The sequence below is a fragment of the Rhyacophila brunnea genome, unplaced genomic scaffold (assembly GCF_057557595.1).
Source record: "Rhyacophila brunnea isolate RB1 unplaced genomic scaffold, BYU_Rbru_1.0 scaffold_15, whole genome shotgun sequence".
In the NCBI taxonomy this organism is placed as follows: Eukaryota; Metazoa; Arthropoda; class Insecta; order Trichoptera; family Rhyacophilidae; genus Rhyacophila; species Rhyacophila brunnea.
This window is the reverse complement of record NW_028232806.1, coordinates 2,663,169-2,676,026: the sequence shown is the minus strand read 5'-3', so window position 1 is coordinate 2,676,026 and position 12,858 is coordinate 2,663,169. Positions and strand designations below refer to the sequence as shown.

General features: G+C 35.6%; 2 protein-coding genes across 3 annotated transcripts in view; one reads left to right on the top strand and one right to left on the bottom strand.

Moving 5' to 3' along the window:
- Nucleotides 1-287, bottom strand: part of Pdk (pyruvate dehydrogenase kinase) — an 85,212-nt gene extending 84,925 nt beyond the window's left edge. For both annotated transcript variants that reach the window (XR_015070030.1, XM_085942677.1), the window contains exon 1: nucleotides 59-287. Coding sequence is in view for 1 of the 2 variants with exons in the window: in XM_085942677.1 (XP_085798803.1) it covers nucleotides 59-167 (109 nt within the window). In the remaining variant the exon portion in view is untranslated. The remainder of the gene's footprint in view (nucleotides 1-58) is intronic.
- Nucleotides 288-1,770: 1,483 nt separating this feature from the next.
- The window catches only part of LOC147074798 (uncharacterized), a 31,514-nt gene continuing 20,426 nt past the window's right edge, over nucleotides 1,771-12,858 (top strand). Inside the window, exons 1-6 of the mRNA XM_085942676.1 lie at nucleotides 1,771-1,854; nucleotides 3,536-3,903; nucleotides 5,650-5,901; nucleotides 6,745-6,981; nucleotides 10,285-10,430; nucleotides 12,027-12,191. Coding sequence (XP_085798802.1) covers nucleotides 3,733-3,903; nucleotides 5,650-5,901; nucleotides 6,745-6,981; nucleotides 10,285-10,430; nucleotides 12,027-12,191 — 971 coding nt within the window. The 5' untranslated portion in view covers nucleotides 1,771-1,854; nucleotides 3,536-3,732. The remainder of the gene's footprint in view (nucleotides 1,855-3,535; nucleotides 3,904-5,649; nucleotides 5,902-6,744; nucleotides 6,982-10,284; nucleotides 10,431-12,026; nucleotides 12,192-12,858) is intronic.

Genomic DNA, 12,858 nt, shown 5'->3' with positions numbered 1-12,858 from the left:
TATGAAGATGATAGAATGAAAACAGTGTTATAAATTGCCGAAAAAAGTATCCACTTACCAAAATCGATGAACTGTTTTATAGAAAGCGGCGACGGGCTGAATTGTGAGTAAAAGTCCAGCATTTTAGTCACTTGACTGAAAATTGGACTTGCGACCCTCATCTTCATTTATTATTTCACACACAACGGCACGGGTGTATTATTTATTTTTCCGGCACAAGTTTCACTTTAACACGACTCTAAACGCTCTTACTCAACTGACATTACGGCATACGGTCTGACAAGTGGAAAACTAAAAAAAACTGACCTTGAAAATATATCACCGGTATTGCCATATGATATGGAAATAAATACCCTAGATGTAAAATGTCAAATTTTTATACCGTTTATTTTTGTAATGTTAGTCGAAGATACCTACAGGCGCGCACACAGGGAAGGTGGTTTCTGGTCCGGACACTCCGGACCCCCCAGATATGGAAAAAATTCAAATTATTGAAGTAAATGGAATATTACTTCTTATTATTAATTGTCAGGACCTCGTGTCTGTGGATCGTGACCGGATAAATCCCTTCAAATACCTTCTGAACTGGTTGGCCCAACTTCCTAGGCATTCATTTCTACAACACGCAAGAGCTGTGGCCACTGGAAGACCCATAACAAAATTAGTACAAATTAATATCTGTTGCACCTAATGTTTGCTTTAATATTCCAATGCGGCATGTTTAAAAACAAGATAGCGCGGACGATACAAACGGACACAAACGATTCTAATAATTATGGCACGCGCATTTAAAAACTTGTGGATACGACGGGTTGAAATGACAAAGTGGGTTAACACCCATAGTTATAACTGCAGACCATGTGCTTATCACTATATTGAAGTTCGGAGTGTCCGGGTATGAATAATGTACCTGGAAAAGTGTGCTATTTTTTTCACGGTTGAAGCGACGAGATGCTATTAGTACCTAGTAGCTGGAGTAAGTGTGGAAGTTAGTAGCAATTGCTAGATGTTAATTATATTAATAATTATATACTTATATATATATATATATATATATATATATTAACCCCGCCTCCTCCCAACGCCTTAAAATCCAATAAAAAAAAATTATGGATATTTACAACGCCCACCCGTTAACTATTTTTCTGTGTGCGCGCATGTGTAGATAATGTAGGTATTTTTTTTATTTATATTGAATACATTGCATAAATTGGGGTGTCAATACACCTTTTTTTAACACCTTAATTGCAATAACTAGGAGCTAGGATATACCTACTTAATTACAATTGAATTTGATAATCCTATAAAGATAATAATTTTGTTCTCACCTTATTATTCGAGCATTGTCATTAATTATTATTGGAATAGCTTAATCAAAGCTCTCGTAATATAGATATACCTATTCTGAATCTGCAGCATTATTGTTTCTCTTAATTAGAATTAAGTTTACATCATTTTTTTGTCATACAAAATTATTACAGAAATTTCCACTGTACAGAGGATAAATTTGTAGCTAGCAGCATTCTCACCAGGTAGAAAATAGCAAACCTAGCGGAAATTATCTGTACCTACTGGAAGCGAAAAAGTTGCCCGAGTTCGTAAAAATAACAAAATCATTTCAAGGAGAGATATCTTGATTCGGTGTTATTTTCACCAATTTTTTTTCAACCATTTTTCACACTTATTCGCCGTTTTCCATTAATATCCAGAGAAAAATTATAAAAATTTAAAATTTTATATTTCATATTATAAAATATTTGGAGACCTGGCAACTATTTGTAAACTGTCAAAACGTCAAGCCATTTTGTTTTTATCCTTCGGAATATCATAAAAATACGCTTTAAAACTCTGAAAGTAAGTGAACTGATTATAAATATGGTTTGCAAAAAATATGTATAGAATTATAGCTTCTTAAAGATGTCATCTTGTGTCTATATCATCGTCATCTAATAAAAAAAATCGCAGTCAATTTCTCGGTATGTGGGAGTAATGGCGAACTATCTGGCTTGGTTTCTCGCATTCTGAGATCGATTTCGATTGTTTTTTTTTTATTAATAATGACACTCTTGAAATACAAGTGCAAATATTGAATTGTGAAATTAGTCAATTAATTTTGATTACGTTAAAACACAAAATGCACAATTCCCTGTAACCAACTAGCTGATATTTTTTTTTTGTCAACATTGAGTGAATCTTGTCAAAAGTAATAAATTAGGTACCTAATGATATATTACATATTAATATTCGGAAATACATTACTCCATATCGACATAAAACCCCTGAAAAATCGATGAAAACATCGGTAAATAATAGGTAAACACCCTTAGTTATACTGGTGTTCATAGCTAGACTCAAAGTTTTGAGTGGCTAGGTATGGAGAATGTACCCTGAAAAGTGCGTGAGTCCATGGTTGAAGCGTCGAGAAACTATAAGTAGTTGGCGTGGTAAATGTGGAAGTCAATGACATCTGCAAGATTTTGTTAACCGCCTCCTCGCCCAGACTTATCTCACGATATTACTATGGCAGTATTTTTAACGACGTGTTATATGTATAGCGAAGCTTTTACTACAATCGCAGTAATACTGATAATTTGAGGCTTAGTATTTCATAATTATTTGTTTTTAGATTATGCAAATCAATCGACAGTGGCTAGTAATTTCAGTTTAAAGTCGGAAGAGATAACTCTCGCAAAATTTGTATGTGCGGCCTGTCGATCACGGTTAGGTACATGTAAATTGTACGTAAAACATTTCATCTTGACACAGTTTGCTGTATACTATATCGTCTCTGTTCTGGCAGAACACACTAACTGGAGAATACTAGTTTTGAGTAATTTGACTTTGAAGTTGTTAAAATGTTTGAAATAATGGTCTATCATGTGAGTTTATTAAGTAATCGTAAAAAGGATGACTTTAAAATAAAGACTGTTTATTTATTAAGAAGGTTTCCATACGGTACTTAAAGTTTGAAATAAGGAACATTTTGGTACTAACTCAATATGTAATTTTTTCGAATTAGTGTTTTCTGCCAGAACAGTGACGATATGGTCTCCAATTTTATTAGATTCAATATGAACATTAATTCAATTTTCATAGCTGATGTTCGCAAAATTCATGAATTCAAGAATGATAACCTAACCGAACCCAACAAATGATCCAGTATGTCGGCTGTTTTCAAAATTTGTTTGCTGCTTGTTTTCTGTAAAGTGTAAACTGACAAGAACCGTGTTTTATTTAGACATGAATTTTATGTCAGTACTATACGACCCAAAGAAGTTGGACGGTCTTTAATATACGGCCATATATTTCCGATACAACAAATCATGGTGATGTTTGATACAGCGAACTGCATACGTACAAGTTTCCGGACACGGTCGATCACGGCCTCATAGAAATTCGAAATAACTCGCTGAAGGGATAGAACCAGTTAAATGCCAATAGTTAATGATTAAGGATAGTTGTTTTATAAATGAACCCCCTTTAAACCATTTTTGTGAGTGCGTGCCTGATATATGTATGTATTTTTTCATTCTAGGTGACTACAACGCTTGTTGATGATGCATTTATATAAAAAATGCATTTATTCTCATTGATATGGACAATGGATTGTTAAAGTATTGAAAATGTTTATAAGCATTTATCACAATGCCATAATGCAGTATCAAAAGAATAGAAAGTCAAATGAGAAATGTCTGCCCAATCATGATTGAAATTTGATGAAGGATTCCCGAGATGGAGGCGGATAATTCATTCGATGATGATGACGATGAAATGTTTTATCCCATTGTTGATTTGCAAGAGGGGAAGAGGAACGAGTCTCAGCAAGACGCGCGTGTCTTGCGTGTTGAACAAAACGGCGAACATAATTTAAAAACCATTTTCAAGAAGAGTAAGAAATCTAAGGTATGTCTCATTCATACACCTACACTACATTTCATTATAACATATCTCTTGAGAATGTCGAAGACAGAAGTACATGCGGTGAAACCCAAGAATCTATATATGAGGCGTCTAATTCCAAAAAGCGATAAGTCCACATTTGGTCAAAATCGAGAAAAAAATGCCCACATATTCTTTATATAATTTTACACAATACGTATTGATCTATAAATTCCAAAACGCGACAAAACCCTACTAAAAAAAATATTTTAAGTCTCGTTTTATTACAAAAAGGGCCAAATCCGTTTTTCATGTTATTTAAAGCTTGGAAGGGAACGTTCAATATTGGAAATGGCATCTCCCATGCTGTAGCATCCGGTAAACTCATGACAGTCCCATGGAAATATGTGCCGTATGCAGAATAAATTAAAAAGTGACGTACAATTAGCGCTACGTCCAATTTTATTTTGCCTATATTTATTACATTTCATCACTGTTCTGGCAGAAGACACTAATTCGAAAAAATTACATATTGAGTTAGTTATACCAAAATGTTCCTTATTTCAGACTTTACCGTCTGGAAACCTTCTCAATAAATAAACAGTCTTTATTTTAAAGTCATCCTTTTTACGATTACTTAATAAACTCACATGATAGACCATTTCAAACATTTTAACAACTTCAAAGTCAAATTACTCAAAACTAGTATTCTCCAGTTAGTGTGTTCTGCCAGATCAGAGACGATTGAAGAGTTTATCGGCTGAAACAAATTGCCATTTGGTTTTAATTTCGACATAGAATACAACGGAAAAATTAATCTCACGTTAAAACAAATAATTGGAGCTTGAAACATACAAACGTTGTTTGCCGCAAATATCGAATTGTGGACCTGTCGCTTTTTGTAATTAGACGCCTCATATTATATCATCTGTAACTTGTATTCTTAGTTCAATGAATACAAATAAATATGATTGACAAAGTTTAGTGTGCACTATTTTGTCAGATCTCCACAGCCTACCTCACTCTCCGCCGCTGATCAATACATTGATATTGATATGAAGTATATTTTTCATAATTCTGTTATCGTTTAATAATTAAAAAATAATTTACCTAAATTAGGGAAAAGAGATATTTTAAATATGGTACCATGTTTAATAAATAATGTGAACGAAGCTATTGGCGAACAAGAACTTGTTATCCAAGTGTTAAAACTGTGAACTAATAATCTCTTCCAGTACCGGTATCGCACTTCCGTTTTCAAATGAGGAACGCCCCCAAATTTATCATTTCATTTTACGCTCCCGTGGTATATAATTTAAAGTTTTTATAATAAAAATATGTCTAAAACGATCAGGAGTGATGTTAGAATTATTATTAGTAACCTTTTGGTTTATTGCAAAGAAGAAAAAGAGTTGTATCTAAAAAGAGAGCCGAGACATTATTTAAACACGCCTCTAGCACGCGTTGATATCATGACAAGTACGTCACTGAGAAGTCTTCTATATGCGACTACAGCGACTTCCTGTTATCGCTGATATCTTGTTGTCGGACAGTAGTTAAGATACGGTCATCCATAAACCATCCACGCCTAAATAAGACAGGCTACATCAATGATTGTGGATGGTGTCTATTGCTAAAGGCACTACACTAAAGACTGACACTACAACCTGCTGAGTTTCAGCCGCATTCATAAGACATCCTGATTTTCCTCCATTCACTGCAAGTTTCCGTTTCCTTAACCTAAGATATTAACAAACTTTTTCTTTCTAGAATAAGAAATCAGGCCACAGAAAAATGGCTCGTCGGAAAATTACGTTAAATCTTAAACAACTGTCCGAGTTGAAACATATGGTGCACGAAAATCAAATCGACGCCGCCGCTGCTGAAAACGGGGCCGTCGATGATAATGGTGGTGAACAAAACGATGAAGACGATGATGATGACGATAATAGTCCTTTAAAAAATTTTAAAAAGAAAAAGAAACGGAAGAAAAAAAAAGAGAAAACATCTAAAACTCGATTGGTAAGTAAACGTCTCTCGTATACTCTTCCTCCTTTTTTCCTCAACATTTCGGACTCGTTGCAGATGCCATTTACAAGAGAACTCTCCGGATTCGATTAGCTATGTCCACATTTGATCACTTCAACTTTTTAATTCTTGTTTTAAAACTGAGTAATTTTGCACATCTTTTAGGTTGAAAGTGCGTTATGCACCGTGTCAACCGTCTACACTTGTTCGTCAAATAGTTTTCAATTTTGGGATACCGGGTGTGCGTATGACTTTAAGGGTAACTAGGAGATAAGAGAGCAGACCAAGTAGCCTCTCTTCACGTCGATAGTGAGGAGGTGATGTTGGACCTGGCTTGGCCAAGTGCTGTGGATGCCTGAAGTGAATTACCTTAGTTAGTTAGTTAGATTAGTTCTTCAAGCCAACTGGAGTCCGGCATCCTTGAAGGCCGCTAAATACCATATACAGAGTGTATATACCATCCACAGCACGTGGCCATTCCATCCACTGTGGAGCTACGGTACGCTGGCATGCCCTAGGAAGACACAAGAAGAATGGGGATTGACAGAGAACAGACTAAATAAGAAAAAAGAATAATCCTAATTTTGTATCTAATAATTTAAACTTACCGCTGTTCTTATTGTTTTTTTTTTGTGCTGATGCAAAAGTGTTTATTGAAATGATTTTTTCAAGTGCAAGCATAGAATTTTTAAGTTGTGTTTTATAGTTTTATTGTACTGTAGAAATGTGATACGGAGTTGACGTTCTGTCTGTGTATACTAGGTGTAGAAGCTTTGTCTTGAAATATAAAAAATATATGTTTGTTTAAATCTTTTCAAATTTTTATAATTTTTTCAGAAAATCAAAAGTGCCATTTACCCCGACAATAATTGTACTTCACCTGGTAAGAACGAAAACGGAGACCATCACAATATGAGCGGTGAAGAGATCGTCGTCAAGACGGAAAATGACATTAGCAACAGCAACTTTGAGTTCTGCACCATGACCATGAAGGATGTGGAAGACATAAAGGAAGAAGTTGTTAGCGATCAGGATGAATTTGCAATTAAACCCGATTATAAAACATATCCCAAGGTACGTATCCTAGTGGAATCGGTTCGGTCACTGAACGCCAAACCACTTTTTGTCAGTAAAAGTGTGTTTTCGAAAACCTATGGCGAAAGGTCAACATTAAGCGCTTTTTTAATTTTAGAAAATTTTCGACTACTCGCTTTTTCGGGCTATAACCCAATTTTCAAAACGATCTAACTTTAACTAAAAGTAAATAGATATCGAAACGACAAAATATGTTAATTATCGGCATGAATATTGTGCCGGAATGGGGAGTGGGTGTTTACGGAAATATATTTGTTTCGTTCCCTGACAGTGGTGTACCTACAGAAGTTTTATTTGTACAATATACATATTAATCATTATTGATTAGTATTGCGCCGATAGCTTAAGGCTCATTTAGACGAGTCACTGCGGATGATCATCTGCAGTGAATTGAATGCAGATGTTTACTCGTATCACTGAAAGTGAAATGCAAAATTCATCCAAAATGGCGTCAAGTGAAATTACTCTGGAGGTAGGAATTCAAACAATTTGTGATCGTTATATGAATGCAGAAATTTCATCGAGAGAAAGACAAATAGGAAAAAAAGTCGTTGGTGGATAAAACCATAGACTAATATACTAATAATACATAGGTAATGTGACGTAATACCTTGGGGATATGATGACAGTACTCAGGGGCGCAGTGCGCATGCGCAGTACTTTTGGAATCATCCGCAGTGAACACAAAATGATCCAAAAGTAGAACAAGTTGAACTTCATTCACTTTTGATTCCGGATGATCACTTTCGATGATTCGTTGATGAATGTGCGTTTACACGGGTCACCGCGGATGATTCCTCTGTGATGATCATCAAAAGTGAATCATATAAACGGAATTTTAGTTGGTAAACCATGTTCCACTCTGTACAAATTAATATTTCATCTAATAGCCATGTTTCTGAAATAATGTATGTTCAATTGAAATGAATCACTAATTGCTCATGTTGTCAGTTAAAAGATGATTTCTTATACAACAAATTGGTATTTTTATGTTAGATTATTCAGCAAAGAAACACAATGAACTAGAAAGCTGTATTGTGCCGACAAATTGACGAAACGGGATGTCAAGTTTATCTCATATTTGTTTGCATAGTAATTTCTCTACTGCTCTCAGAAACCACTGCAAAGATGACGTCATATCATATTTTTTTTAAATTAATTGTTTGTTTTGAAATTAGCTTGTTTACGATTCGTTTTCACGTTATATTATTCTTTTTAATACACGAGGCTTATCAAAAATATTGTTTTGGTATTAAAATGTGAATTAAAACTACACACCTCGTTATCTTTATGGCGTTACGATAAGATTGTCAAGAGCAGACATGACACAGTTTGTGGATCATAAAATGTGACATTTAAATATGCTTTTGTCATAACAATACACAGTGTTGATAGCTGACCAAAGCAAAGGCTTTATCTATGTACTTATTATAATATGTATATTAGTGGCGAAGGGTGGAGGTAGGCTATTAAAATCTACCATTAATAGTGCACATTAAAGTTTGTTAGTCATATGAATACGTGTATTAATTAAGGCGCTAAGTACCAAAATAATAAAAACTGACATTTTTATAGAAAAATGTTCTACGTACCAACGCCAATAACTTCAACTATAGTCTAAGTGCCTCAAGCAAGTCAAAAAAATACAGCAAAATAATTAAACCTGTCGATGTTGTAAGTCCGTTGGCGTGTTTTATTTATAATGGTGTAAGTAGCACTGCAGTGGTCAACGCCATTGAATATAAAATAGCTGATGATGGTGTGTTGACACTTGAGAGTTCTTAATACCTAAAATTATAGAAGCTGCCGTGATTGCTTCACACTGTAAAAGTACATTTTTCAAAAGGTCTGCTTCATGAAATTTTACTGCAATGACTCGGTATTTTGTAACTGCAGGCAATACTACTTTTTGGTACTTAGAGCCTTATTTAATACACGTATTCATATGTATTTGATTTTATTGAATTAAGACTACAATTTACAGATGGTGATGGTTAATTTTTAAAAATCAATTAAACCCTACCTAAACCAAACCATAATCTTTTTGGTATACTTTGGGCGAAACAGCTACATTGTGAAAACTTTTTCATTCATACATATTTGTTTTCATTGGATTGAGAATACATTTATTACACATATTGTTGGTTCATTTTTTTTTAAATTCATTAGCCCTGGCTATACCAAAGTATTATAGATTTAAAATACTATTCATCTATACAAAGTAGTTATGTATTATTTAATTGAATAATTTTGATATTTTATAGATAGAGGAGTATTTTTTGACTATGGCTTGGTGTAGCAGGGTTTAATTAAATTTTAAAAATTAACCAACACCGTCTGTAAATTGTACTCTTATTTCAATGAAAACAAATACGTATGACTGACAGTGTGCACTATTTATGGCGGATCTTAACAGCCTACCTCCACCCTTCGCCACTGATGTATATAATAGTGAATCCCCGATTTTATGTTTTTGTGGGAAGTGACAGAAAAGCATACATCTGTACAGATACCAATTAACGTAATAAATGCCTAAACCTCCCATCAAAAGTCCTGTAATCAACGGCATTAACAGAATAAATATTTAATACGAAATGATCGAGGAATGCTAGATGGGTATGCACGACGACAAAACAAAGAATTGAAGAGAAAAACAAGGGAACAATTACTTTTACCACTGTGTGGTTTGAAGAAAAAGATGGCGGTGTCCGAATCAAATATGCTATCTTTTTCACACCAAGGGACACAACACCTACCAGCCGATATTAAATTAAAAGTATAATGTGGCGCTTTTAGCAGTGGACTGTAATTTTAAGATGCTGGTTGGTGGATTACGGATCGAGGGTAGGGGGGGTTACACAGGATGCCAGACACTGACCTTTTATGTTGAGAGGCCTAGCGTGCGCTGGAGTTGGTTCGGTGTTCACGCACTGGTAAACGGACAGTTCGGAATGTCATTCTCAAGTGGTCTTGTGACAATAATTGGGAATTGAGGTTGGTGGAAAAAAAGGATGAATGCGAATATAATTGGCCTAACCAATAATTAATCCCGACGAAAGACAATAAGTGAACATGCTATTTCTAATTGTGCCCAAACCTATCCATTTTTGTAATATACATCTATAACTTGGGGTGCGGTGGTAGTTTTTAGAACTAACAGCTACTATGGTTGTTTTTTTTTTTATTTTGATTTCTATTAAACCAATCTTAATCTCAATATGTAGGTATATGGAAAATTGTTAATGAGTCATTCATAATATTATAATACTTCTTTCTTTTCAGTCTGATGATGAGTCAGATGACGATGTGCCTCTTTCAAAATTAGAAAATAGAGATATAGCAATAAAAATACAACAGCACGAACCGAAGCCGCCTCCGACCAAGAGAAAACCCCAACATTCATCCGACGAGGATAGCACTTGGGGAACGTAAGTTGAAACCCTCACACAATTTACGACTGCAATCCGTTACATCCTTAAGCCGGCTCGCACATCACAACTTGCCTTGTGTGCCTGACGGCCATAAATCAAAACTTCCGAGACCCGCCGGCGAATGTTGCATGTATCATGCAACATTCGCACCTCTGCACCTCGCACCTCTGCACCTCGCACATCTGCCTAGCGACATCGACATTCGACATTCGCCACGCATCGCCGCTGCCGCATTTGCGCGTACCCCGAAACGTCAAAATATTAAACTCTAGCTTGACAACGCATTGTGCAAATATATCATCGAGACGCGGAAACAGCGATTATTATGTATTGGTACCACAGACATTTAAGTAGAAGGCGAAAATATTGGATTCATCCATCAATTAGACATATATCGATACTCGCAGCAGAATTCTCTCGTCTGCCATTTTTTGTCGATGTACGGAGAAACGTCAAACGCGGCGACAGTCCGGAGAGAAATGGCCGATTGTGCGGCTGTGCGCATGCGCGGAGTCGATATTGGTCGATATCGACTTGCAGGCTCTGGCACAATGCAACTCGACGCATGCGGCAGCAACATATTTTTTTCAAGCGTCGCAGTTGCATCAACCAATCTGCGAAGCTCCATTTGATAACGTTTGTTTCTTGGTTTACGATGACGTCACATCGACGAATTCGTCGTAAGACGCATGCGGCGAGTTCTGATGTGCGAGCCCTCTAAGGCAGGGTGTCCACAAAAGGCAACGTTGCCAGGGTGTGATATTTATATGAGTTTGGAGGGTCAGTGAAGCGGCACGCCCAGCATATACTGTGGTACATGCATATTCAACTCCAAGTTGGCTGTGATCTACTATGCTATATCAAAACTGGCAATGATCTATCTCACTCTCCCATTGTAATTTTTCAACTTAAATAAACGTATTACTTATTTTATTTGGCGTTACTAATAAATCCTTTGAGGAGTCATACGCCAAGTCAGGGAAAGCACTTCAGTGATTATTGAAAGCCATTAGTTAAAATTTGTCACAATTAAGTATGACTAATTTAGCATAGTGGTTCTATATGCATGGACGCGATACCCGAGAGATGCAGGTTTGATTTCTGCAGTGTCTTACTTTTTTCAATAAGATTTTTTCTATTGGTTATAATATATTTTCTCAGAAGTGTTTTCAAAATTTTGTATGTTCCGAAATTATATTTTATTTGAACACGCTTATTACATTTTCATGACTCGTGCGGTGACGCTAGTGTCACAATGTGCGTATTCATTTTCCAAATCGCCACAACTCAAGTTATAATTATTGTTGTTGTATATCTTGCTCTATTTAATTAGCACGGCTATAAAGGGTGCCGTTAAAAAATATTATATTTGGAAGTTCATGCCTCGAGATAGTGAACTCATGGAATGCGTCATAGCATTTTTATCATTATTTTTATTGAATTTGGAATTCAGTGTTATGTTGGAATAGAGCTGCTGAGAGATTTTCTTGCCTATAACCATCAAATGGGTTAGAGAAACAGGAGTTTTAAGCTGTGTGGCAGTATTATTTATAGTGTACAAGTGTAATGAAAAATATACTTTTTCTTTTCTAGAAGAAAAAAGGTAAAAAAAATAAAAAAGTTGAAGGTTGTCAAGGCGCTCAAGTTGAAAATCAAAAAAGAAGAAATATCGCTGGACGAAAGCAATGACGTGAAACCTAGCTGCGAGGAATGCAATAAGTCTTTCAAATCATTGAGGAAATACAATATCCATTTAGAGTGAGTATAACACCAGTATTGTCGACAATTTATTTAATATTAATCTATTGGTATCAAATACTTTGAAAAAAACCTTCTCTTGGAAGCGCATGACACAGGTGGCGTGCCGCAGTGTGCTTTGGCCGTAAGTCTAAATATAAAAAACAGCTGTCGGCTAATAAATCGGTCTGTAGAAGTCAGTGACATCCCGTGGGGGTAGGCAGGATGAGCGTCGCGTGGTGGCGGCAAATCGAGGAGAATCACTAGGTATGTAAGTATAGAAATAGCTTCCTAAGCTTAGTAATACAGGGAATATCTTTCCATTACAAAAATCAGCTCACTGATTGGAAATAAAATGTATTAATTAGGTACGAGGGTGGGTCAATAAGTCCTTAGAAAAGCCGACAGGTGGCGCGACTAGTACTGTAAGCGGTTTGTTTTCATGCAGCGGCACTACCGATTCAGTATGCTGCGAAGTTTTAATCAGATTGGTCGGGTTGTTGTGTGTTTCTCGTACATTAAAAAAAAAAATTTGCTTGTTTACAAAAATGGAGAAAATTGAGTTTAGAGCTGTTATTAAACATTTTAATATAAAAGGGTTAACAGCAAAGGAAATAAAAAATGAGTTGGATTCCTCCTTCTGCTCTGCCATCTGCTCCTTCACTTGCAACTATTTAAAACTGGTTAA